This window comes from Punica granatum, chromosome 4, assembly GCF_007655135.1.
Source record: "Punica granatum isolate Tunisia-2019 chromosome 4, ASM765513v2, whole genome shotgun sequence".
NCBI lineage: Eukaryota > Viridiplantae > Streptophyta > Magnoliopsida > Myrtales > Lythraceae > Punica > Punica granatum.
In genome coordinates this window covers 1,069,847-1,092,613 of record NC_045130.1, presented here as the reverse complement: position 1 = coordinate 1,092,613, position 22,767 = coordinate 1,069,847, and the positions used below count along the sequence as shown (strand labels likewise).

General features: G+C 42.5%; 7 protein-coding genes across 10 annotated transcripts; 4 read left to right on the top strand and 3 right to left on the bottom strand.

The window, feature by feature from the left end:
* The first annotated feature begins 364 nt into the window (after window positions 1–364).
* Window positions 365–4,848, top strand: LOC116205677 (pentatricopeptide repeat-containing protein At1g63330-like). The gene is made up of 5 exons (XM_031538305.1): window positions 365–2,894; window positions 3,511–3,672; window positions 3,761–3,874; window positions 4,050–4,129; window positions 4,492–4,848. The coding sequence occupies exon 1, from the start codon at window positions 625–627 to the stop codon at window positions 2,866–2,868; it is 2,244 nt and encodes a 747-aa protein (XP_031394165.1). The 5' UTR covers window positions 365–624; the 3' UTR covers window positions 2,869–2,894; window positions 3,511–3,672; window positions 3,761–3,874; window positions 4,050–4,129; window positions 4,492–4,848.
* Window positions 4,849–5,908: 1,060 nt separating this feature from the next.
* LOC116204976 (heat shock factor protein HSF8) lies at window positions 5,909–9,193 on the top strand. The gene is made up of 2 exons (XM_031537380.1): window positions 5,909–6,459; window positions 7,833–9,193. Exons 1-2 carry the CDS (start codon window positions 6,184–6,186, stop codon window positions 9,018–9,020), a joined length of 1,464 nt encoding a protein of 487 aa, XP_031393240.1. The 5' UTR covers window positions 5,909–6,183; the 3' UTR covers window positions 9,021–9,193.
* A 775-nt stretch (window positions 9,194–9,968) lies between these two features.
* LOC116204977 (mitogen-activated protein kinase kinase 10) lies at window positions 9,969–11,244 on the top strand. The gene has a single exon (XM_031537381.1). It carries the CDS (start codon window positions 10,040–10,042, stop codon window positions 11,033–11,035), a length of 996 nt encoding a protein of 331 aa, XP_031393241.1. The 5' UTR covers window positions 9,969–10,039; the 3' UTR covers window positions 11,036–11,244.
* A 1,016-nt stretch (window positions 11,245–12,260) lies between these two features.
* Window positions 12,261–14,443, top strand: LOC116203928 (phosphatidylinositol-glycan biosynthesis class X protein). 3 transcript variants are annotated; one of them, XM_031535909.1, is made up of 5 exons: window positions 12,261–12,362; window positions 12,712–12,881; window positions 13,278–13,638; window positions 13,767–13,933; window positions 14,056–14,443. In XM_031535909.1, the coding sequence occupies exons 2-5, from the start codon at window positions 12,771–12,773 to the stop codon at window positions 14,344–14,346; spliced, it is 930 nt and encodes a 309-aa protein (XP_031391769.1). In that variant the 5' UTR covers window positions 12,261–12,362; window positions 12,712–12,770; the 3' UTR covers window positions 14,347–14,443. The 3 variants fall into 3 exon arrangements, with proteins under 3 accessions (XP_031391769.1, XP_031391770.1, XP_031391768.1); XM_031535910.1 differs by having other exon boundaries at window positions 12,295–12,410; XM_031535908.1 differs by having other exon boundaries at window positions 12,299–12,881.
* A 9-nt stretch (window positions 14,444–14,452) lies between these two features.
* On the bottom strand, window positions 14,453–16,822 carry LOC116203927. Its single transcript, XM_031535907.1, has 2 exons — window positions 16,403–16,822; window positions 14,453–16,186 (listed from the first exon to the last, which is right to left on the bottom strand). Exons 1-2 carry the CDS (start codon window positions 16,620–16,622, stop codon window positions 14,622–14,624), a joined length of 1,785 nt encoding a protein of 594 aa, XP_031391767.1. The 5' UTR covers window positions 16,623–16,822; the 3' UTR covers window positions 14,453–14,621.
* A 147-nt stretch (window positions 16,823–16,969) lies between these two features.
* Window positions 16,970–19,010, bottom strand: LOC116203929 (syntaxin-22-like). 2 transcript variants are annotated; one of them, XM_031535912.1, is made up of 6 exons: window positions 18,375–19,010; window positions 18,138–18,225; window positions 17,842–17,981; window positions 17,522–17,584; window positions 17,177–17,435; window positions 16,970–17,095 (listed from the first exon to the last, which is right to left on the bottom strand). In XM_031535912.1, the coding sequence occupies exons 1-6, from the start codon at window positions 18,527–18,529 to the stop codon at window positions 17,048–17,050; spliced, it is 753 nt and encodes a 250-aa protein (XP_031391772.1). In that variant the 5' UTR covers window positions 18,530–19,010; the 3' UTR covers window positions 16,970–17,047. The 2 variants fall into 2 exon arrangements, with proteins under 2 accessions (XP_031391772.1, XP_031391771.1); XM_031535911.1 differs by having other exon boundaries at window positions 16,970–17,435.
* A 156-nt stretch (window positions 19,011–19,166) lies between these two features.
* Window positions 19,167–22,215, bottom strand: LOC116203930 (syntaxin-22-like). The gene is made up of 7 exons (XM_031535913.1): window positions 21,769–22,215; window positions 21,094–21,187; window positions 20,735–20,865; window positions 20,395–20,469; window positions 19,934–20,091; window positions 19,749–19,849; window positions 19,167–19,590 (listed from the first exon to the last, which is right to left on the bottom strand). The coding sequence occupies exons 1-7, from the start codon at window positions 21,957–21,959 to the stop codon at window positions 19,525–19,527; spliced, it is 816 nt and encodes a 271-aa protein (XP_031391773.1). The 5' UTR covers window positions 21,960–22,215; the 3' UTR covers window positions 19,167–19,524.
* Between the last annotated feature and the right edge of the window lie 552 nt (window positions 22,216–22,767).

Genomic DNA, 22,767 nt, shown 5'->3' with positions numbered 1-22,767 from the left:
TTTCATATTTGTTGCAACATCAATAAATTAGATGAGTGACAGCCGCATGAATAAAATTAAAATAAATAATTTTTATTTTTTAAAAAGTAAAGTTTACGATAAAAGTGAAAATAAAAAAGGAGTAAGATTCATGATTTTTTTTTTGGTCATCAATCCAAAAGTTTATAAAATTATGCCATATTTTTACGCATTAATTGCGGGTAATTTTTTTTTTTCAAGTAGAAACACATATATTTATTTATGAACCAGATTAAGGAAACCGGCCAGCATTTTACCGAGCCGGCCCATCTCACCTTGAGGGTTCAAAGTCCAACTGAAGCCCAGGCCCCGCCAAAATACCGTCTGCCAATTTCGTCCGTTGACTGGACGAAACCTCCGACATCGTTGATTCTTCCTCCGCCAACATCGCAGTTGATTTTCACTCGAGAAATCACCAGTGTACTGCTTCTCTCTCCCCCCCCCCCCCCCCCCCCCCCCCCCCCCCCCCTCTTAGCTCGGAATTGCGGCGAGCTGTGCTTTCTTTGAGGTCGAAGCATGCTGCAATGGTGGAGATTTCTCATCCTCGCGGGACGAAACATTTCGTGAGTGGCTGCCCTGAAACAATTTATACCCCTTTTTTTGTTCATGGGCGTTCTCTCTCTTTGGAAAGCATGCCTATTTACAATCCATTCGCGCCGTCTTTCTCTTTTCCTCCGCGAAACCCGCGCCTTTGGGATGTACTGTGCAGCTTCCTCAGCCCTGGTATTGGATGACAACCATGTGTTCGACGAAAGTCCCCGTGGAGAAACTTGCTCCTCATTTGAAGAGTTAATGGTTCCAGGAGACCGGCTTTCTATGCCCAAGAGGGGAAAGTTATGTCCTTTAGTCTCTAGAGTGCTGAAGACTCTAAACTGGGGTTATGCTTGGGAGGTTGGGTTTCGCAGAGCTGTGAATGAGCACGGACTTTTTCATTCAATGAATGCATTTAGGATCACCGTGCACATATTTGCTTCCGCCCAAATGCTAATGGAAGTGTATGCATTGCTTAGAGACATTGTTTGTTATTACCAGGAGCATGAGCTTGACATGCACGAGCTGTTCCCTGCTTTACTCGACTCACCAGAAAGATCAGCTGATGTTTACAATGTGTTGATGAAAGTTTTCGCGGCAAATTCCATGCCTGAAAATGGATTGGATGTGTTTCTGCAGGCTAAGAGCATCGGGCTTGTGCCAAATATCTTATCTTGCAATTTCTTGCTGAAAGCTTTAGCTGATGCAAATAGACTAGACTATGTCAGAAGCCTGTATGAGGATATGAAAATTTCCGGGCCAGTACCCAATGTTTACACCTACACCATCATGTTGAACTGTTACTCTAGAAGGAATTATGCTCAGGATGCTTTTATTAGCCTAGCAGGTGAGGTTTTTGAAGATATGGAGAGAAGTGGAACGAGTCCAAATGTTGTGACCTACAGCACCTATGTCCACGGTCTTTGTCATGTCGGCTGCATGGAGCTTGCATTAGACTTTATTCGGGATCTATTGCGCCGAGGCCTGCCTCTGAATAATTACTGTTTCAATGTTGTCATTCATGGTTTTTGTCGTAACGGTGAGTTATATGAAGCTTTGAAAATCCTGGAGGAAATGAGGAGCTGTGGAGTACTTCCAGATGTCTACAGCTACAGTATATTGATTGATGGGTTCTGCAGAAATGGGAATGTCAAGAAAGGTTATTCTTTGATTGAGGAAATGGCTCTTTACGACATAAAGCCAACATTAGCTACCTTTAGCTCCCTCTTCTATGGTCTATGTAAGGCTGGTCATGCAGATGTTTCCTTAGATTTTTTCCGTCATGTTGAGGCTCGGGGCTATGAATTTGACAATATCTCTTATGACATCTTAATTAACGGGTTTTGTTTGCTGGGGGATATGGATTCTGCCACAAAACTTTTTCAAGAGATGGCCAATAAGAATGTTCTGCGGAATACTTCCAACTTTAACAGTCTTATTAGTGGATTTTGCAAGACTGGGCAACTAGACAAAGCATTGGAGACTTTCAGAATCATGCAACGTGAGGGGATTGCCCCAGATACTGTCACTTGCAACCTTCTTGTTGATGGCTATTGCAGGGAGGGGCAATTGGAGGAAGCCTTGAAACTTGCAGAAGAAATGAATCAGTATGATATTAGCCCCAACGCTTATACGTATACTGCAATAATTAACAAACTCTGCCAGGAGAAGAGACCTGTGAAGGCACGGGAGCTTATTCCTCTGTTGCTTAAGAAGAATATTCTGTCCGAACTTACCGTGTACAGTACTCTTATGGATGGCTTTGCAAAATGCTTCATGTTTAGGGAAGCGCTGAAGTTGTATGCAAGAATTTTAAAAGCTGGGACTATGCCTGATGTTGTGATGTATACAATACTCATCAATGTATTTTGCTCCAACAGCAAAATGCGTGAAGCTTACCGTCTATTTGAGGAGATGATGAAGATGGGTGTGAACCCAGATACTGTATCTTATACATCGATCATCTCTGGGTTCTGTAGAGTTGGAAATATGGAGAAGGCTTGGGCATTGTTCAGACAAATGTTGGGACAAGGCATTCTGCCCAATGTATGCACTTACACCTGTCTAATTCATGGGTTCTGCAAGCTGAAACGCTTAGATATTGCCAAGTTTTTGGTGGATGAGATGAAGAGAACAAAAATTGCTCCAAATGTGGTGACTTATACTGTTCTGATGGCTGGGTACCTAAGAATTTGCCGTACAGGTAAAGCAGAACATGTTCTTCACGAAATGGAGGAGAAGGGGATTGTGCCCGATGATGTTACCTACTTAATACTCGAGCGTGAAACTGAGTATGCTTATGGAAAACCAGTAGGATGAAGAAATGATCAGGTGACAACCTTAAGGTAATTATCGTACCTGATCAGATGAAACTACTTTGATGGGATGTGCTGATAGAATTGTTGGAAAACCTTAGTTCAATAATTTCTTAAATTGTTTAACTATAAGGAGCAAGGGTTGCCCATATAAGCTATGATAAATGATAATGGAAATTAGGGCAGTGTTTTCAAGATTCTAGACCCCTCATCTGCCACCCTATTCATAGAAATTAAGTTTCATCTTTTGGGCCTTACTATGGTTCCAATGGACAAGTGGGAAAATTGTACCGCGACTTTCCCAGTTGGTGGTTGGACGTGCCTCAACAGTAATCTAATCATCTGGTCCTTTCCCCCTTTCAAGCTTAATTTGCAAAAAATGCTGTCCAGTTGATTCTCTTCTTTATAATTGAGATTTTAGCAGCACTAATTGTTAATTCAGAAAACTGTACTTAGAATTTGGGAGTGGGCGGTGATCTAATCACCCATTTGTTGTTTGTTTCAATGGCAATCTATGGCCACTCCCTGATTAGTGGTGCGTTTTGTCTATTTCTTAATGTTTCCCCTATATACTTGTGATATATACTGCCGCAGCATTGACTTTGCTCAGTGAGTAATTCTTTTTATTGTCTCATCTCATATGCAGCCGGACAATCTTTTTATCATTCAATTATTTCGAATTTCTCTCTTGAGGGTATCAACTTGAGGGTTCCGTGAGCAACTGTACTCCTATCTCTCATATTGAGATCGATTGGATGACCCATTGCGTTCTCTGGCCTCATAAGCTGAGCTTCAAGTCAAACCCAAGGTAAATTGGAACCACGAACTAGGACGTTGTTCTTGCTCTTTACCTCGTATTAAACAACTGAATCATAAACTTGCATTATATTCTTTAGTGGCAAGAAGATGAGATGTGGATGCTGAGCTAAATGATATTCAAAGCATGATGGACTTTGCCTGACAAATTCAGTTTGTGTGAAAGAGTATTAACAGAGATCAGATTCCTGCAGGTTAGTTCATTCTTGACACTCTTTTTACTCTGCTATTTTTCATCAACTCTTTGTTGGCCTGAGCTCAGTATTGTGTTCTTTTATGTCGCTGGTGTTATCACTTACTTTTTCCTCTTTGTACGGCTTCATTGAGATCCTACTCTCTCTGATTGTTAATGGGTTCTATATTTTTCAGGCTGAGTTAGCTCTCTGGGGGTTGCAATCTACATGACTTCCACTCAAATTACCTTCGTTTGTATCGCCATTGGGCCACAGGTAGCAGATTTGATCCATCAATAATTTCTTTTCAAGATTTTTAGGTCGGGGTGTTTTTTTTTTTTTTTTACTTTGGGGGGGGGGGGGGGGGGGGGGCTGTTGGGTGGGGGCGATGCGCGCAGGGGGCGGGACACACGGAAGGGAAAGCAGCCCTTTTAGGCCAATGGTTGGTTACATTCTAGTTAGCATGTTGGTTCCCTCGAGGTCAAGGACGAGCTGTTATGCATCCGTCGATTGACCATTTTCGAACTCGACCTTTATCTTGAGATTCCCACACTGCCCCCGTTTAATTTTCTCTCTGTCCAATTCGTTGAGTTTATGACACTGTTAAGTCCGTCATTCTCATATTTATTCCTCTGCAGGTAGAGAATGATTGCCTGGGACGTATTTAATCTCATGGTGAAAGTTCACGAGTTGCATCAGTCCATGGTATTTATGGTGTGATATGTATGATTGCGGTTTTGTGCTCTCGCCGTAATTTTTCTCTCCTGTTGATAGATATGATGATGGAGAAGTTGCATTGTCTATGTAGGTCAGCAGCTATTCTGCTGCTGCCTGTGTTACTCCACTTGTGTTCTCCAAGTGATGCCTTTTATTGGAAGACTTGCAGTCGGGTCGAGTCCTATTCGAGCCCAACTTAATTTACTATTCTTCTTCTCATCTCGATTGGATTAAGTTCGACCACTTTCAATATATACACCTGTGGTTTTCGGATTCAATCTCTGTTAGATATGTGAAGCTCCAAATAAATCTCGAGCGACGCATTTAAGGCAGCAATTAGCACATCCTGCGTTGGGCCCTCGGCTTGCCTTGGTTGGGTCCCCGTTCATGTCCCAAAGTTTGGTGGGCCTAAGGCCCTAGCGTTGTAGCATTACTCGGACTTGCGCGATCAGATATCTCGAGAATTAATTAATTAATTAATTATTATTTGAGAAATTAATCAAATCTCCTGTTATGCCAGAATGGTTAATTTATCTTCTTCTTCTTCTTCTTTTTATATTAGTGCGATGAAAAAAGTTTTATGATAATTTTTTTTTAAAAAGGAGGAACGTAAGAAACAAAAATGGGTTAATTTCATAAACAAAAGATCTAAGTGTTACTCTCTTTCGTATGTATAATCAAAATCGAAACTTACTTGAAATTAAAGCATGTACTTTCAAAGTAATTTTGTTTATAGTCACTTATAATTTTCGTTTACTTTTTTTCATTAGAAAAGTAATATTTTTTTAATTTTAGAAAAATAAAAAAATAATTTCAAAAGGTTACTATTCGAAAATTTCGCAAAGAGAGAGCTAGAAAGAGAGAGAGAAATTCCTTGTGATGTTAGGTGGATGTCGGTCACCGCGACTCAAATAAGTTCGTGTGGCATCCTCAACGCCGTGCCTTGCACCTACCGTCTCATCCTCTCCCCCGATTATTTTGTAAGTTGTTTCAATATTTTTCGAAATTTTATTTTATTTTACTAATTATTAAAAAAAAATAAAATAAAAAATAAATGATGGAAAATGAATGAAAAAATGGAAAATCTGGGAAAAACAAAAAAAAACTTAACGGAAAGCACACATTTTATTATAAATAAAATAAATTTAAAAGTATATGTTTTGATTTCTCTTCACTTTTCCGTCTAATTATATATTTAGTGGGAAAAAAGAAGAGTAAAATTGAGATTTTTTTATATTATTTAAAAAAAAAACTAAAATCAGGTTCGAAAAATCACCGGCGATAAATAAATAAATAAATTCGAATATCATCATCGGTTCGTCATATCCCCTCCCCCAGCCAGACCCCTTCCCAAAGAAACCGGTTCGAGCCCGTCACCTCCTCCGCCACTCTCTCGTCTCCATCGAAAGTACGATCCTCTCCCTCCCTCTCGCTAACCCTTTTTCTTCTTTCTCGTGACCGTACCAACGACCGCTTTCTCTCTCTGCAATCTCTCTCTCTCCCCCACTTCAATCCGAACGCGAGTCTTTCAGCTTCTTGTCAATGGTCCGCATTTCGAGTCCCTTAGAACCCTAGGGTTTCGCTTCTATCCATTTTTTTTCTTCCTACGGCTGATGGACGGAGCTAATCACGGCGGCACCGCAGAAGAGTCCACGAGCGGCGGCGGGAAGCCGACTCCGGCGCCGATGCCGAGTGCCAACTCCCCGCCGCCGTTCCTCAGCAAGACCTACGACATGGTGGACGATCCTGCCACGGACTCGATCGTCTCGTGGAGCCCTACCAATAACAGCTTCGTGGTGTGGAACCCTCCCGAGTTCGCTAGGGACCTCTTGCCCAAGTACTTCAAGCACAATAACTTCTCCAGCTTCGTCAGGCAGCTCAACACTTATGTAAGGGTTTCTATTCCAGCATCCTTTTTTATATTGTGCCTATTCTTCTATTTGAACTACTTGCTCAGAGTGGAGCTATATCGACGATATATATCAGCATTCTTTTTATACGAAATTCTTCTTTCATTGAAGGATCAGCTAGTTTTCCCTTGAATTTGGTATGGCAGAATTGTTTCTGGTGGTTTTGAGTTGAGTGGTTACCTTCTTTTTCCCCGTTGCTTCATTGTTTTCTACATAGTTATGGCTTCACGAAGCCATACAGATAGTGAAAATCGCATATCCGCAAGCAGATTCCAGCTACTGAGGGAATTGCAATTATTGGTTCTTTTGATTTCACCATAAGTACTTAATACTTTTTTCCTATGGAGCGTCGAGCACTTGCCAAAATAATACTATAGCTGATACTCATCTTCCTTTCGAGGAACCGGCGAAAGCAGATGAAATGCTCACCATCGGGTTGCTTGGAATATGGAGGCAGAGACTGAACCTTAAGATTAAGATCCATACTGTTCCTTTCCCTTCAACTGCATGTCACCATGATGTTTACTCTAAGGTTGCATGAATGGCGTGCTAGGTTATGATGTCCCTGTTTCATGTCCTAAAACAGTCCATAGGGTTTATGTTCCTTCTTCCTGCATTTCTCAGCAATTGACTGGATCTGCACGGGGAATAGGGGAAACAAAAGACATCAGGGTCTAGTTTGAGCACGGTGCTGAAACTTAACATTGTTTGCTGAATAAGCACTTGCTCCGTTGCAGATTTCCTTCTGCACACAGTAAGTTATGTGGGCATCTCACGGGCTGCTGTTTGGGTCTGAGAGGTTTTAGGTTTAGCACCTTTCAACATGCGGGACGATACTTGTGAATTGGTGTCTCCAAGTTTTGCATGTGGTTATTTGATATTTCTATTTGCTAGAGGTTGCTATCATCTGATGCTTAGTCACAATTAACTTCTAATTGTTCCTTTTCTGACTTTAAGAGATGCTTTTGTTAGGTGAAAATTACTGCTTCTGGTTGTCGTTTCTTTGCCTCTTCACTATGATTGCTTGCTCATTCTCGGGGAGCAGAGGTAGAACAGTTAAGCTAGGGATACAAACCAAGGCAAGGGCTAAATAGTAAATCAACAAATAACTACGTCTAACTTATATCAGGAATTCCTTTCAAGGTTGAAGCATGCTTTTTTGATGATGACATGCCTTCACTATTGAACTCTATTGCTCTTGCCTTTTCGAGATAATTTGATCATATCTTTCTCAGGGTTTGACTGTATCAAATTGTCGATTTTTCATTATATGGTTATTTTGCCGTGATTGTGTATATGGACTGGTGTCTTAAGGTCATTTTCTTTTCTTTTTCTACTTCCACATCAAACAGGGATTCAGAAAAGTTGATCCTGATCGCTGGGAATTTGCAAATGAGGGCTTCCTAAGGGGCCAGAAGCACCTGCTAAAGAGTATAAGCAGAAGAAAGCCTGCTCATGGACAAAGCAATCAACAGTCAGTGCAATCCCATGGACAGAGCTCCTCAGTCGGAGCCTGTGTTGAGGTCGGGAAGTTTGGACTCGAGGAAGAGGTTGAGAGGCTCAAGAGGGATAAAAATGTCCTTATGCAGGAACTCGTTAGGCTGAGGCAGCAGCAGCAAGCTACTGATGGCCAACTACAGACAATGGTTCAACGCCTTCATGGGATGGAGCAGAGACAGCAGCAGATGATGTCTTTCCTTGCAAAGGCGATGCAAAATCCTGGTTTCTTAGCTCAGTTTGTTCAGCAGCAAAACGAGGGCGGTAGGCGAATTAGCGAAGCCAATAAGAAGCGGAGGCTGAGGCAAGAAGGCATATCTGAGAGTGAACCTACAGGTACACCAGATGGGCAGATTGTCAAGTACCAGCCCCTGGTGAATGAGGCGGCGAAGATGTTCAAGCAGTTTATGAAGGCGGAAGCTTCTCCCCGGATAGAATCTTTTGACAAGAACCCTGATAGTTTTCTTCTCGGGGATGGTTCTTCTTCATCAGTGGGAGTTGACTGTGGGAGCTCCTCAAGCCGCATATCTTCTGTGACTCTTCAGGAGGTCCCGCCAACTTCAGGGCAGATGTCCTGTATGCCCGCAGTATCTGAGGTGCAATCCTCTCCTCCAACTGGGCAATTTCCTGGTATGGGTGCAATGGTGGGCCAACAAGATAGTAAAGGCACCTCTTCCATTCCTCAGGCAGATATAGCAATGCCCGAGCTTTCTCAAATACCAGATGTAACCCCAGAAAGCATTATTGATCTTCCAGGAGATGATTTTCTGGACCCGGCGCAGTTTGTAATGGATGGGCCTGTTCCCCTAGACATTGATGTCATTCCTACTGATCCCGATATTGACTCATTTTTGGAGAACTCTGCTTTTTGGGAAGACATTCTCGAACAAAGCCCTGTGCCTGATGATGAATCTCCTTCAGTCGAGGGCAATCCCAGGGAGAGCGATGGTTGTCCTAAAGAGAATGGGTGGGACAAGACGCAGCACATGGATCAGCTTACTGAGCAGATGGGCCTTCTGACTTCTAATACCAAGAGGGTCTAGATGACCCTAACTTATCATTCACAGAATCACCGAGGTGAGCTCTAAGAAGCGAAAGACCAGTCATGGTTTTTTTTTTCCGGATCTTCATGCCCGTTTTTTTTTGTTCTGGGTTTTTCGCTGCGACATGGGGATCCTGCGCTCTAGATGGATTCCTCCTTTCCTTTGTTAAATCTTCATTTCATAGTAGGGAAGCGGGGGCATAGGATATAGTTGATTTGGGGGGGGGGGGGGGGGGGGGGGGGGGGTTTACTAAAGAAAGTTGTGTTGATATCTGCCCCCAAAGTTGAGGGAAAGAAACTCTTTTTTTTCTCTGCTTTGGAAAGATTGCTCCCTTGCGATTATAATAGGCTGGACTTTCGGAAATTGTTGATGCACTTCTGTTGTTGAACCATGGTGAAGTATGTAAAAATTTGTTGTATCCTCCATTTTCTTCTTCTGTCTTTTTTTTTTTCGGGTTCCAACTGCGCCCATGGGTGTTTCGCAATTTCCCTTGTATCAACAACTACGGCTTCAAGAATTTATCCCGGACGACAACTGATCTTTAGAGTGGAGTGTTTCTATCATCTCTAATTAGAAAATAAAAAATAAAATAAGGACATAGATAAGAATATGCCATTTTAAATCCCCCAAAAAAAAGAGAGAGAGAGAAAAACCATCGATGAAAATTGGGCTACTGAGGAAAGTCATGAGGGTACTATTTATCAGCGGCCTTGCTTTGCTCTTCCTCCACGTTTCGCACTCGGAACTCATCTTCCCAACTAATTTGCCTCTTGGCCAAATGTTATCGCACTGTTGTCACCGCAGAATACTCACCCGCCCCCAGGAATTTTGGGATCGTCAGTTGCCACGTGTCGTCCCGCTGCTGCCCGAAACAGAGCCCAGCCCTCGTAAATATACGTGTAGAGATGGGTTTGGTTTGTTCACCGATACTATAGGGAGGGGAGACGGTAGACAGACGCAGAATCAGACCACTGAAACGCTCGAGCGCTGGGTTTGTGTTCCAAAAAGTGTGTAGCTACATGACATTGGTTAGGAGGAGAAGGCACCAAGAAGCGTTGAAGCTCTCGTTGCCTCGGTTGGCGCAATTCCGACACCAGACACGCCTTCCGGCACCGACCTTATTGAACAATCCCGATTCTCCCGGCATCGAGAACCTCGAGAAGCTGTCCGTGTTGGGGCACGGGACTGGAGGCACCGTCTACAAAGTCCGTCATTGCCGAACGCATAAGATCTACGCACTGAAGACCTTGCGGTGGGATCAGAGCATGACTGCTTTTCTGCACGAAGCCGAGATTCTAAAGCGAGTCAGCTCCGAGTTCATCTTGCGGTGCCATTCTGTTTGTGATACCGGCTCAAACCCGGATAGCGACCAATGCTTTGTGATGGAATACATGGAAGGCGGGTCGTTGCATGATCTGCTCCGAGCTCGTGCGAGGTTGCCCGAGTACATGATATCTGACTTGGCGAGCCGTGTTTTACAAGGGCTACACTACTTGCACTCAATGCAGATCATTCACCGGGACATCAAGCCATCCAATTTACTGATAAATGGTAATGGCGATGTCAAGATAGCCGATTTTGGAGTCAGTCGGGGCTGGCCTGGGGTGAAGGACCCCTATCAGGATTCCTGTGCGGGGACGTGTGCTTATATGAGCCCCGAAAGGTTCGACCCGGAGAGGTGGGGCGGAGACAATGCGAACGGGTTTGCAGGGGACGTCTGGGCCCTGGGGGTTGTGGTCTTGGAATGCTATATGGGCCGCTTTCCACTGATCGGTCTGGGGCAGAAGCCCGACTGGGCTACCCTGATGTGCGCGATCTGCTTCGGGGAGACGCCCAAAGTACCGGAGACTGCCTCCAGGGAGCTCAGGGACTTCGCGGGGCGGTGTTTGGAGAAGGACTGGAGGCGGAGAGCCACCGTGGTTGAGCTTCTCAGCCACCCGTTTGTAAGCAGAGGTAGCGATGGCGGTGGCGGCAATACAAATGTTGAGATGAGCTCAACAGTTCTGCCAACTTAATTTGCTTGGCTGAGTAGCAAAAATTGTCTTCCTCTTCATTAGCTCAATGCAGTTTGGATCCTTTTGATTCAAAAATTCAGTGCTGAACTTCACAGATCCTTCATAGATTCTCGAACGAGAAGCACAACTAGCGAAGAAGTGAAGCTAAAATACACATTGTAAGCACGACTGCGAATATAACAGTGGCAATATCAGCAGAGAAACATGATCTCACGGAGTAAAAGCTACAAATATAACATTATATATATAAATACATTTTTTTCAGTTATAAAAGAGACATGTAGCGTATCACAAGAATAGAAATAACAAAGCTAAATAAAGGGGCACGGAAGTCCCACTGACGATAATCGAATATGAGATCTCGTGATTTCAGACAATGACTTATGACACTACAGCATATCTCCTTCCTCAAATATATGTACATATATTTATTTATATGAGTAATTGCATGAAAACAGAAAATGGCATGATAATATAAGATGTAATTATTTTGATTACTGGAGATTAAAGAAGACGATTCAAAAGGCTTTGACAAATTCATGCATTGAATCAAGAATCAGCAATAAATGGTTTGTGAAAATTTTAAGTAAAAGATAGCCAAATCATTAGGGTATATAAGTGTTTATTATTATACTACTTGTGATTGGTTTTATTCATTTTATTTTCAGTTTGTTAGAGCGGTTTTTCTCTTATATACAGAACGGTGAGGGCGGGTGTTAGAAATAATCCCACATGAAAAAATTGAGAGGAAATCTATTAGTTTATAAGAAACAGTGGTTTATTAGCTTAAACTTTTAAACTGCGACGAGTCTGAAATAGGTCTATGAATTTTCTTAACAATAGGTATCACAGCCGGACCTAACGATTATGGGGAAGTGCGCACGTCATGCATTAAATCAGAGGTTTATAAGAGATAATAGTCTAGCAATTTATTAATTTAAGCTTTTTATCGAGTCTGAAGTAGGCCTATAAATTTTCCTAACACAATTCAAATATTTAATATTTTTGTACAATCCATTACAAATACTAAACACTTTTAAAAAGTGTATTAAATTAAAGGGCAAAAGTCACTTTTAGTCCTCAATTTTTATTTGCCCTTTTCATTTTCGTCCTAAACCTTTTTTCTTGTTCGATCTTGTCCTCAACCTTACTCATTTTGTTTACTTTCGTCCTGCCGTTTAATTTTCTGTCAAATTAACAGATTTCTAGTTTTGTGCAAGTAAATTTAATTTCTAAAGATGAAAAATAAAAAGGCCAAAGGACGGATGACAGACAGGGACGGAGGAGGTTGCCGGCCAAACGCCACCACTCCGCCGATTCGACGAAGGTCTCTCTCTATCTTCCTCCGTTGGTTCGTTTATCACCACCACCTCAGGTCACCAGTGGGCTTAGAGTCGTCGGCAACTTTAAGCTCTCTCTCTCTCTCTCTCTCTCTCTCTCATGCGTTTAGTTCGCCGGTTGTAGCTCGTAAAAAGTCGCTCTTAATTAATCTCTCAGCTTCCTCACCCTGCAGCCTCAATCATCCTTTCCTTCCGAACCCAAATCACCCACCTCTGAATCCTCCTTTCCTATTCAGAGAGATTTCTTCAGCTCTGCAAGCTCTATAATTTTTATTCTTCACTGTATGATACTGATATACATATACTGCCTACGCTCCCATCAATGCTTCCGCCCAGGATTACCTCGAAATGATCGAGCTATCGATGTGAATTTCTTCATCTCAAGCTGTAGCGCAATGGGAGTTCCGCGACAACATACCTTCGGAGATTATCCAAAACCGGCGATTCTGTGGACAGTTTTGTTCGTCATCCTCTCCTTTCTGTCCGATCTTTCATATTCAGGCGAGGTTAGCGGATACTTCTTTTCTCTCTCTCTGTGTGCACTTTTTCATTTATTTTTTTCTTTTTTCGCGAATGAATGAACGAATGTTGTCGATTTTGATCGTATGAGAAGCACGCTTGCTTCTTATTGTGAATTTCTTCGAATTTGAAGTTCTACTTAATTCCCATTTGATCGACCAAGAAACATTCTTTCTGTAGTTTCTCTGAACCTCTGCTAATCTGTAAAATTCGTGGCGAGCGTGATATTGCTGAATTCCGTGATAGGGAAGAGATATCAGATCTCTTATCTGATGATGCTTGAGATGTTTTGCTTCGGCAGTTCTCTTCATGATTCCAGCTGAATGTGCATCTGAATTCTGGTCATAAGGTTTTCTTAACTTGCTTCTTAATTATAATTGCAGGTGGTGGATAAGCATGACTTAGATTTTCATGCTGGGAATGTGCCTTGTCCTAAGAAATGGATCACGGAGCCTTATTTTGAAATTTTTGATTCCCTACTTGATTCTCATTTCCAAGATTTTAAAGAACGCACACTCTCCCGTTGCTCGTGTAAACCGCTACGTGACACTCAAACCACAGAACTGAAACTCTCGGGTTTGGAGCGCCGTCTAGTTGGTGAAGGTTCACATCGACAACTTTCCTCATCCGTCAGAATCAGTGTCAATCCGCCCACTCACCCCTGTGAGGTCATAATTATTGAAAGACTCCCCTCTGGAATTTTTGCCGACCCATTCGAGCTGCAGCATCTCGTCCAACGTGGTGGTAAACTTCGTCTCTTGCCATCATCAATTAGAATATATGCTCACAATGGAGGGTCTGAAGCCGGGCTGTAATTTGTTATTTATTCCTTCTTCTTTTCTTTTTCTTTTCTTCCCTCCTCTTTGTTGCAGCGTTCAATGATGTTGCTGTTTTAGGAGATACAGACTTGGAGTTGCCTACTGTTCGTTCAAATCGTACAGTTGTTGAGATTCATATGGATGTTGGTCCCAATAGCTTTTCAAGACATAAGGATGGACAGAAAATCAACCTTCACATCCCATTACACGTACGTTACCCGGTAAGTGTGAAGGAGTTAATTTATCTTAAAAGATAGTTCGCTGGATTCCAGGAATTGTGTTTCTGTGGCTTAGAATCTGTTTATACGGAGAGTTGAACTATCCAATACCTCATTCTTTGCAGCCCCTACATGAAAGTGGCTATACAAAAGTTGTGTTCGGGGATCCCGATATTTTTGCTCGCTGCAGCATCGATGGAAGACCAATTGATGAAACGTGTTTGTCTACTGTGACAAGGGATAATGCTGAATCTAGTCTCAGCTCTGTGGCCTGGGAAGTACCCTCAGGTATTGAGATGCATGCTGGAGTTGTATCTTCTGTTACTTTCCTCTCTGCCACTGTATCAGCTATGATTATAATTTTGGCCTCCATTTTCCATTCAGACGCCAAGTCATGCAAAAATTTGAAAGCATGATATTTGGTCTATCTATTGGTTGCCCATTATTTTGTAACTGGTTGCTTCTTTAACTCAGTTAGCTTTCCGTTCTCAAGGCAGAAAGGAAAAAAAAAAATATGATGGAGAAATAGAAACTGATTCATTCACTATTGAATTGTTCTTCGCTCTGGGGATTGGAAGAGTTTGAAAGCGCACGGGGATATAGCTCTTTATAGGTGTATTAAGGCGAGTGAAGCTCTGCAACCTTGGCCATTAGCTGGCTCATATTTAGATACTTTTGGAGGTAAATTCCTTCAGGCTTCATCTCCATTCCAGTTGTTCTTCATCTTAGGGCCAGTGGGCCCTTCCTCTCCGAGAACCTCATTCGGTAGGCTCCTGATGAATTTCTCGAAATCTTTTCTCAGCACCCCAGGTAAGTGTTTGTCTGCCTTCTTGATCTCCTCTGCAATATCGTAGCTAACCTTAGGACCCCACTCCCTGAAATAGTTTAACCATGGCGGTTCCTCCACTACGGTAGTTTTATTATTGTTCAGATACTCCGCAGCAACTATCGAGCAGTTCTCTCCGGTGTCCATGACGATCTTACTCTTAGCTGTATCATTCCTTATTCCGATTCCGTTGCTTCCCTGTAAGACCAATCCGGGCTTTGGATATGAAGCGTGCCCATGTAGAGAAGCATAAGCGACGACCTTGTTCCCATTCTGAAACTCCACCTCCGAAGAATCGACCCAAACTCCTTTGCTATGCTGCGCGAAATAGACCTTCCAGAGCTCTCCACTGAAATTGCTCACCCTTAAGGTCAGGTGTTCCCAATCACCCACATGTTCCCCTATCTTCCCGAGCGAGACATTGAAGAACTCGACTTTTGCCCTTGCGGGACCATTGAAAGGGTAGAAGACCCATATCGCAATATCGGTAAATGTCCCAGCGTACATAGGCTTTATGTGGAAATAAGCTTGGGAACTCTGTAGATCTCCTCTCTTTACTCTCTCTTTGGCCTTTCCATCCACTGGAAGGTCCAACCAGTAAGCACCATCATTTGAACCGCCTTGTGGGAGGTTAGATCCTGTTGAGTCGATCGGTATAGGTTTTGATTCTTCGCCCTTTTTATAAAGCAGTGCTCCGTTGTTGAAGAACCAGCTCACTGAAGATGGAAAATAAGCTTCGCCGGGATGAAAGTATACCCATGGAGAGTAGGCTTGAATCAATGCCTCAATTTGGGATAGATTGGGCATAAAGGACTCATAGTTCAAGTAGTTATTCCTCAAGCAAACTAGAGAGAGGGGAGGGTCTTTCCCGCCATTTTGAGCAATGAATGTGCCTACAGGGACCCCCATAGCCGTCGTCCCTCTGGTCTTCGGCCTTAGGTTAAACACATTGAACCCGTTCGGGTCACTAGTCTTACCCGGGCCCCATATCCACGTGTTGGCCTCGCATTGGTCTGTGAAATCTGCTCTCACGCAACGAACCTTTTCCATGGAGGGCTTCTCTTGGGAGCTTGTTACAACATGTCCAACAGCCCTGTAACCATCTGGTGGGACTGGAATCCAAATGTAGCCAATGCCGTCTTGCTTGATCTTAAGAGACTCACTGCTCCAGAGGAGAGTGTAGTCAATCGGCTCTCTAAGAACATCTGACTGGTCCTTCCCAGCAAGAACCCATCCGTGGAGAGGCTGATTGTTGGGTTGGGAATAACATCCGAGCATAAAGAAGCCTTCCGGTAGTGATGAAGGCTCGAAGAATGTTGCTCCAAGGTTGTCTGGTCCACCTTCACGTGTGGACCAAACCTTGTCGAAGGATGTTATCTGACACACTTGGAGTCCACCAAGGTCTATTGTCCCGAGCCCAAAACCGGTTCCTGTGTTATGACACCAATTTGGCAAAACAAAGAACCTCAGAAACTGATCACAGATTCAGCATCCTATTAGAAATCTCGAGCAATATGGATTGCCTTTTGACAACTAAAAAATAAACATAGGAAAAATTTTGGCTAATGAAACTGAAAGCACGTGATCGTGCAGTACGATGTGTAATTGAATCGGAAAAAACCGAACAAGGAGGGAAATGAGAATACCGGGTGGCCAAGTTAGTAATGGAGAAGGGAGTTGGAAGGCGCTTTCAACAGGCAAAGCTTTACCAGTCTCAAAGAAGGAGAGGCAATTCCCCATCTCTGTGAGCTTTTCTGTTACTTTATTGACAAAGTTCAATGATCGTTTTATGCGCGAATAAATACGGGAATTGGGTTGAAGAGTCTCCAGAAAGACGAGGACGAACACGAGGACAAGAACAGTCATTTAAAAACAATTGGAGAACATAGGAGGAGCAGCCCAAAGGCTTTGTCGTGTAAGAAAGCCAATCACTTATAGTTAGGGGAGAGAAGCTGTTGCAGGATCCTCTCTTCTACGTCCAAACAGTTGGCTTTTGCTTTTACTTTCTCCCATCTTTGTTCCTTGCTTCTCCTTCTCCCCAACCCGATCTCAGCCAAAAATAGAAACTCTCCCATGTCGAAGTGATCCCTTCCACGCAATCTTATCCTCCACCATTGGGGGCAATGAAGTCATGTGCTTTTATAACATCGAAATGGGAAATTCCCTTACGTAAGAGAAAGAATCCACCAAGCAATAGTGCTTACGCATGTTTCTTTACAAGGATGGAACTTGCGGTTTTATTGTAATCACAAAGGCGCTCATAAAGCACGAGTATAATGAATCTTGCAATGTCATGATCCAATGGAGAAGCATGATCCAACTATCCTGCAAACGCAATCCTGCAGCAAACAGGATTCAGAAATTGCTCTGTTTTGTCTGACCAAATTCTGATGTAGAATCTTGCAGTGTCTAATAATTACCAAGAAACTGTTTGGCCTCCGAGCCTTCACATCCCTGAGAATTCGGGATTTTTCTGCAGAGCTCACGGTTGCTGAGTTCTCGATGCGGGAAGAAATATCATCGATGTCCAAACCCGACTCTACGATTAGATAAGTTTGGTCTTTGAGGATCTCTCTGAGTGTGTCTATTTGGGCCTGAAGTTGCTGGACTTCCTCTTCATTGCCCTCAGTGATGGCCTCCCCAAGTGTGTTCTCGCAGTCCTGAAGCAATGCCAACATTCTGCAGTTGGAAGTAATTTTGTCAAGAAAGTGACAGAAATTGAAAACCACAGAGAATCTACCGACTTTTGACTAATCTCGACTGACCTCTTCGACCTCTCAAGAAGAGATTCCACCTCAGAATCCTTTGGGCTGCCAGGAAAACGATAACTGGAAGATCGATGGAGAAGATTAGGATAATATCCATGTATAACGTAATACAGATCGATGTCTGTGGTGAACGAAGAGGATGGAGACAATAACGCTGAGCGTCAATCCGTTCCATCTTGCCCCCATTTATGGTGGCACGCCGACTCATGAACCCACGACAAGATATAATTAGATGTCACTGTCTGTGATGACTAGACCGATGAATATGTCCCGAGCATTAACCGTTCCGGATGCATATACAGTGTGAATGATTGTACCTTGAAGGAATGTGAAGGTCTAGTTTAGGAACAAAAGGAGGTTGCCTTTGGGCTGCAAGTAACTGAGCTTCATTAAACCTCCCCGCTATTGCAATAAATTCTTGGGCAAGTTTGGCCTCATTCATTGCCTTGGTATTATCCTGTGAAATTTTAATCATCGACAAAGGGCCGAAAAGAAAATATTTAAACCAGCCGAACTCCATATAGGTATTAGTTTCAGCCAGTAAGGTTAAAAACATCTCGCGGTCTCACTCAGGAAGGACAAAAAATAGAAAAATTGGAAAACTGAAACGAACCTTAAGATGTCCATCCAGATGGGAGGATTCCTGGAGCAGAATTGAGGTCTCTCGGGCCAACCGCTGAGCATGTACCCACCTGTTCTGCCTGCAGCCAAATTTCGAATTTCGATCATGTCAACGGATGGATCAGTCGGTCCGAGGAGCTGTGCCTGTGTACTTAGTATTCGTATCTTAACAACGACTCCATAAAATGGACACTCATACATCTATTGAAACTGAAAGCATTTTACTTACAGTTCTTCACGTAATTTTGGCGTGTCCATGGTTGTCCCGAGTAGGTTGACGAACCATTGGAATTGCGCTACAATGTCATCCATCTCTTCCTTGATGGCGGCCAAGTCTCTGGTCATCCCCTGCTCGCCATTGCCAATGCTTGACCCAGAAGCCATGGATGTTCCTGGCCCCACGTCGTAAAATCTTTCGGATCGTTGTCTTCTCGAGGAGGAGGAAAATCTTTCTGATCGAATGGGATGGAGAGCTCTCTTCTGCGAGAGAGTCAAATGGGGAAGATGCTGCAGCAGTTCACTGTATATGCAGCAATAAAATTCATGCAGGATGAGGTGAAATACAATATACTATATATCATGTCTTAATTCATGTTCGTTGCACCTAATCCCGTATTTATTCAAATGCCCAATTGATCAATTCGTGGTGTTTTTAAAGAGCCTAGTGTTAGTAGATTACGAAAATTCGAGGATAATTCAGAAAATTCAATGTAATTCTCTTTGAAAATCGACATTCGATGGCGATGGTATAAAAAAACAATTGAAGTCAATGGGTATGGCAGGATAAAATTGTGGAAAAAGTCAAACGGGGTAACTCCCAGGTCAAAACAATTGTTTCTAGATCACGATTGGTATTATAAATTAACATCAGTTGCAAAGTCACTGGATTCATCTGATTGTCATCAAGTCTCCTCAAACTGTACCGCAATCAAAGCTGATGCTGGCTCGGCATGATTCTAGGATTATTTTCATTAATGCATGTTGAGCTTGAACTTCGAATGAGAAGTGTACAGACCAGTCGTATTGCGAATCCACTTTGAATGAGAACTTCGAAGAACAGATCATTTCATTGTCTCTCAACAGATACAGAACTTCTGCAGACCACCCTAGCGGCTGAGCAGAGTCCAAACAAATAAACACCACCACCAGCCCATCCAAAAGACCCGTCCCATGAGAACCCAAACCCAAAAGAAAGAATGCAATATGTGTTATTTTAACATTTGTGAGGCCAACCCACAGCAGAACTACACACATACTCGTTCAGCCACGTATATAGGATGCCCTGTGAACGAAAATTATCGAACAGATTAGAAGAGCTTTCTATCGCTTTTTCCCAAGCATTCCCTGGGGATTAAGTGAAACGAGACATCCTTATCTTCTCATGCTCCAAGAACCACAACCACGATGAGAAGTGCGACCGCGAAGATGACCAAAAGCAAACAAGTCTGCAAAAGAAAAGGAGAAAATCGAGTAGGGTTAGAAGAGTAGTGAAAATCCTTTAAATTTATGGTGGAAACTGCAATGATCCAACCGATATTCTAACAGGAATGGGAATTTCATGCTGGAGAAGTGCTTTACAGAAGAGTAAACATCATTTAAATACCAGAGATGAATTTGATCTTTGAATTTTCGCAGCTTTCACAAGCTCGGATTTCCCCTGACCAGTGGCAGCATGGGCATTTTCAACATGAGACCCAATGTCATCTGCCCAGCAAAGTATAATTTTAGCCATGAAATTAAATCACTAACTGCCCCGTAACAAAAAATGAGTGACAAAGAGCTAATTACCGATCATTGCTCCTTGTTCATGAACAAGCACAGCGAGATCCTTAAAGATCTCATTCACCTCCCCAATTTGTTGCTGGATTTCTCGAATTCCCTCCTCTCTTTCCTCAATAATAGCCTCATTGAAGGCAATCTCATTCTCCAAATGCACAACCTCCTGACTGCAGTTCAGTTCATGAGCAACTAGACTTTGAAGTTGAAAACATCAAATTAGAAAATAAGATTCCTCTGTAGTGCAAAGAGAGAGATGTTATAATATCGTCTAGGGGAACAGAACACTATGTTATTAGTGTGGAGATAGATTGTTTGTCTAACAGTTCAATACTAAAAGGTTTGATAGGATTGGAACCCTTCTTAAAACTAACTGGCTAAATAAACCCTGCGCCTATATTTTCTTGACCAGAACAATGGGTCAACAACTAATCAAATGTAAGAAAACAAAGTGACTGCAGAACTTAACATACCTTCCGGATTCAACGAGAAGCATACGCTGTTCCTGACTTTTATCTGAACTTACATTAAGCTCATTATCTGTGTAACTGCACGAAGAAAAAACTAAAATGTATAATTTGATGATAGAAAGAGCATATAAGCTGAAAGAGGAAGAGCTCTGATAGACACAAAAAACCAACGTAATAATCACTTCAGTTTCAGCAACTATCTGAAAAACGCTCGTGTCACAGCTACAACATATCCAACAGTAAGTCATTTTTCCATGTCCATGTACTTGGGATACATCTACAAGAGAAAAAGAAGAAAAAAGACCGAGAAAGACAATGGTGACAAGATTCCATGAATCGTTACCTGGTAGGACGGGGAACAAACGGGGTGTATGCTGTTTCCCTCTCAGCTGCAAGCCGCTGAGCCTTCTGAAATTCTCTGAGAACTGCCTGAAAATCTTTTGCGAGTTTGGCATCCGCAATTTTCTTGCTAGGCTGCAAGTTAAAGGAAAAGCCGAAAGGGCAGAGAGTCAATTAGAAATGACTGAAAGAGAAAATTATAGACCGCATAGACTGGACAAAATCTTAAGATTATAGACATTCAAACGAACAGAGCTGAAACTCAAGAAAACAAATGGACCAAAAGCAGCAACAGGTTTATTGTCCATGCAGAGAATTACTCAACAAGAGAGTCACTTAGATAATCAACAAAGTTCAACTTACGCTGATTCCAGAGTGATGATCCGTTTCACTGGCTTCCTTGAGCCTTGCTGAAGTATCCTTCACCAGCTCTCCAATATACTGCCTTGTTTTGTGACTGTCAATGAAAACAGCCATGAGGGTCATTAGTAACACTGACTAACATACTGCATGCAAGAACGCAAATCTCATTAACAAAAAAAAAAAGACATGCACTGATAAACCTTGGTATATGTGTTAACAATGTCCCCTAGACTGAAATGAAGATATAAACCTCTCTATAGGAATTTGTTAAACACTCACCTACATTCACTAGAAAGACGACCTAAAAGACCGCTAGAACAACATTCGACAGACAATCATCTGAACAAATTTGCAATTGCAACGATAACTGCTCAACCGTACACAAATAACCTGACCATCGTACGATCCCTTTGAGCAAAATTCCATAAAGGGGTCTCGAAATCGAGAGACGGAGGAACGTAAAAACAAGAAATTCAGTACAAAATCCATCAAGCATGACGGCTTAAATTCACCTACCGCGGGCGGGGGGGGGGGCGGTGGTGTGAAGAAAAAAGTCAAAAAGTTCATAAGCAAGCCAATACATGAGCTCAGCCACAAATTCAACCATTCTACAATCAGTTCCAGCTGAAAGAATCAATTCAATTGTAAAAAGCACGGAACTGAGAGACCACTCACAGCTTCTCGCGGAGTTCCGCGGTGTCCTTGGGGGTTCCGAGGGTGTTGACCAGCCGGTGGAAGGAGCTGACGGCGGTGTTGATCTGGAAAATCCCGGAGGCCACGGCCTGCGTGGCGTCCTGTTTGCCACTGATGAGGTCTCGCCTCGAGGAAACCAGGCCCCGGCCGGCTTCCAGATCCTGAAAGCTCATCTCTGGCCGGAGCTGCGCGTCTGTCTAGAAACTTCCTGGAGAAATTCGGATGGGAAGAGATGAGGAATTGATCGTCTGTGACTGAACTTAGGGGGAAAGCACGGTGGATTTCGTGAAGGGCACGCGGCCGAGGCAGGAAGCGGGGACGCGACGGAGAAGGAACTTTCCGTCGGGGTAGAGAGAGAAGGCGTGTTGTGTTGGTTATGGCGATGGTCAGTCCATACTCATGAAAATGAAAGGTCCTTGGAATTCTCAATTGGCGGAGAAAAACATTTCACCAAAAAATGTTTTATTCGATGAGGATAGCAATTTTTATTTAAATAATTTATTTATATATTATTTGTTTCGTTTCAGTGTCAGTTTTTTTCCTCAGGCTCAGATTTTCCCTTTTGTTTTTTTTTTTGAGGGGGCGACGCTCAGACTCGAACTTAAATTTGATAATTGAGAGGTCGTTTGGATTCAGAGTTAAAGTTACTTTGATTTTTATTTTGATTTTGATTGTGGAAAAGAATAAATGAGATGTGATTATAAATTTGACCTGGAAAACGTGTGTTTTTGTTGTGTAGTGTGTTGAGTTAAAGTTAAAGTTAAAATCAAATTTCTTACAAAATAAACGAGGCCTGATAATCCTACCATCTACAGCAATTTTATAATTTTACTGATCTTTCGAGAGGAAGATATGACACTTTATTCGATTGATTAGTTGGAGATTTATTAAATTTCAAAATATTATGGTGCAAATCGAAAAATATATGAAACCTTATTGAAGATTATAATTACTGCGTATCATATTTTTGTAGAAAATAAT

Excerpts from the sequence above, each read along its gene's own strand:
- LOC116203930 (XM_031535913.1), bottom strand. The coding sequence starts at position 21,959 with ATGAGCTTTCAGGATCTGGAAGCCGGCCGGGGCCTGGTTTCCTCGAGG. Across the intron at positions 21,188-21,768 it reads GCGGAACTCCGCGAGAAGCT|TCACAAAACAAGGCAGTATA; the intron begins GTGAGTGGTCTC and ends TTTCATTGACAG. Across the intron at positions 19,850-19,933 it reads TGAACAAGGAGCAATGATCG|ATGACATTGGGTCTCATGTT; the intron begins GTAATTAGCTCT and ends TTTGCTGGGCAG.
- LOC116203928 (XM_031535908.1), top strand. The coding sequence starts at position 12,660 with ATGATACTGATATACATATACTGCCTACGCTCCCATCAATGCTTCCGC. Across the intron at positions 13,639-13,766 it reads GCATCTCGTCCAACGTGGTG|CGTTCAATGATGTTGCTGTT; the intron begins GTAAACTTCGTC and ends TCTTTGTTGCAG. Across the intron at positions 13,934-14,055 it reads CATTACACGTACGTTACCCG|CCCCTACATGAAAGTGGCTA; the intron begins GTAAGTGTGAAG and ends CATTCTTTGCAG.
- LOC116203927 (XM_031535907.1), bottom strand. The coding sequence starts at position 16,622 with ATGACTGTTCTTGTCCTCGTGTTCGTCCTCGTCTTTCTGGAGACTCTT. Across the intron at positions 16,187-16,402 it reads ATTACTAACTTGGCCACCCG|GAACCGGTTTTGGGCTCGGG; the intron begins GTATTCTCATTT and ends GTCATAACACAG.
- LOC116204977 (XM_031537381.1), top strand. The coding sequence starts at position 10,040 with ATGACATTGGTTAGGAGGAGAAGGCACCAAGAAGCGTTGAAGCTCTCG.
- LOC116205677 (XM_031538305.1), top strand. The coding sequence starts at position 625 with ATGGGCGTTCTCTCTCTTTGGAAAGCATGCCTATTTACAATCCATTCG.
- LOC116204976 (XM_031537380.1), top strand. The coding sequence starts at position 6,184 with ATGGACGGAGCTAATCACGGCGGCACCGCAGAAGAGTCCACGAGCGGC. Across the intron at positions 6,460-7,832 it reads TCAGGCAGCTCAACACTTAT|GGATTCAGAAAAGTTGATCC; the intron begins GTAAGGGTTTCT and ends CACATCAAACAG.
- LOC116203929 (XM_031535911.1), bottom strand. The coding sequence starts at position 18,529 with ATGGCTTCTGGGTCAAGCATTGGCAATGGCGAGCAGGGGATGACCAGA. Across the intron at positions 17,982-18,137 it reads ATCTGGATGGACATCTTAAG|GATAATACCAAGGCAATGAA; the intron begins GTTCGTTTCAGT and ends AAAATTTCACAG. Across the intron at positions 17,585-17,841 it reads GACCTTCACATTCCTTCAAG|TTATCGTTTTCCTGGCAGCC; the intron begins GTACAATCATTC and ends TCGATCTTCCAG.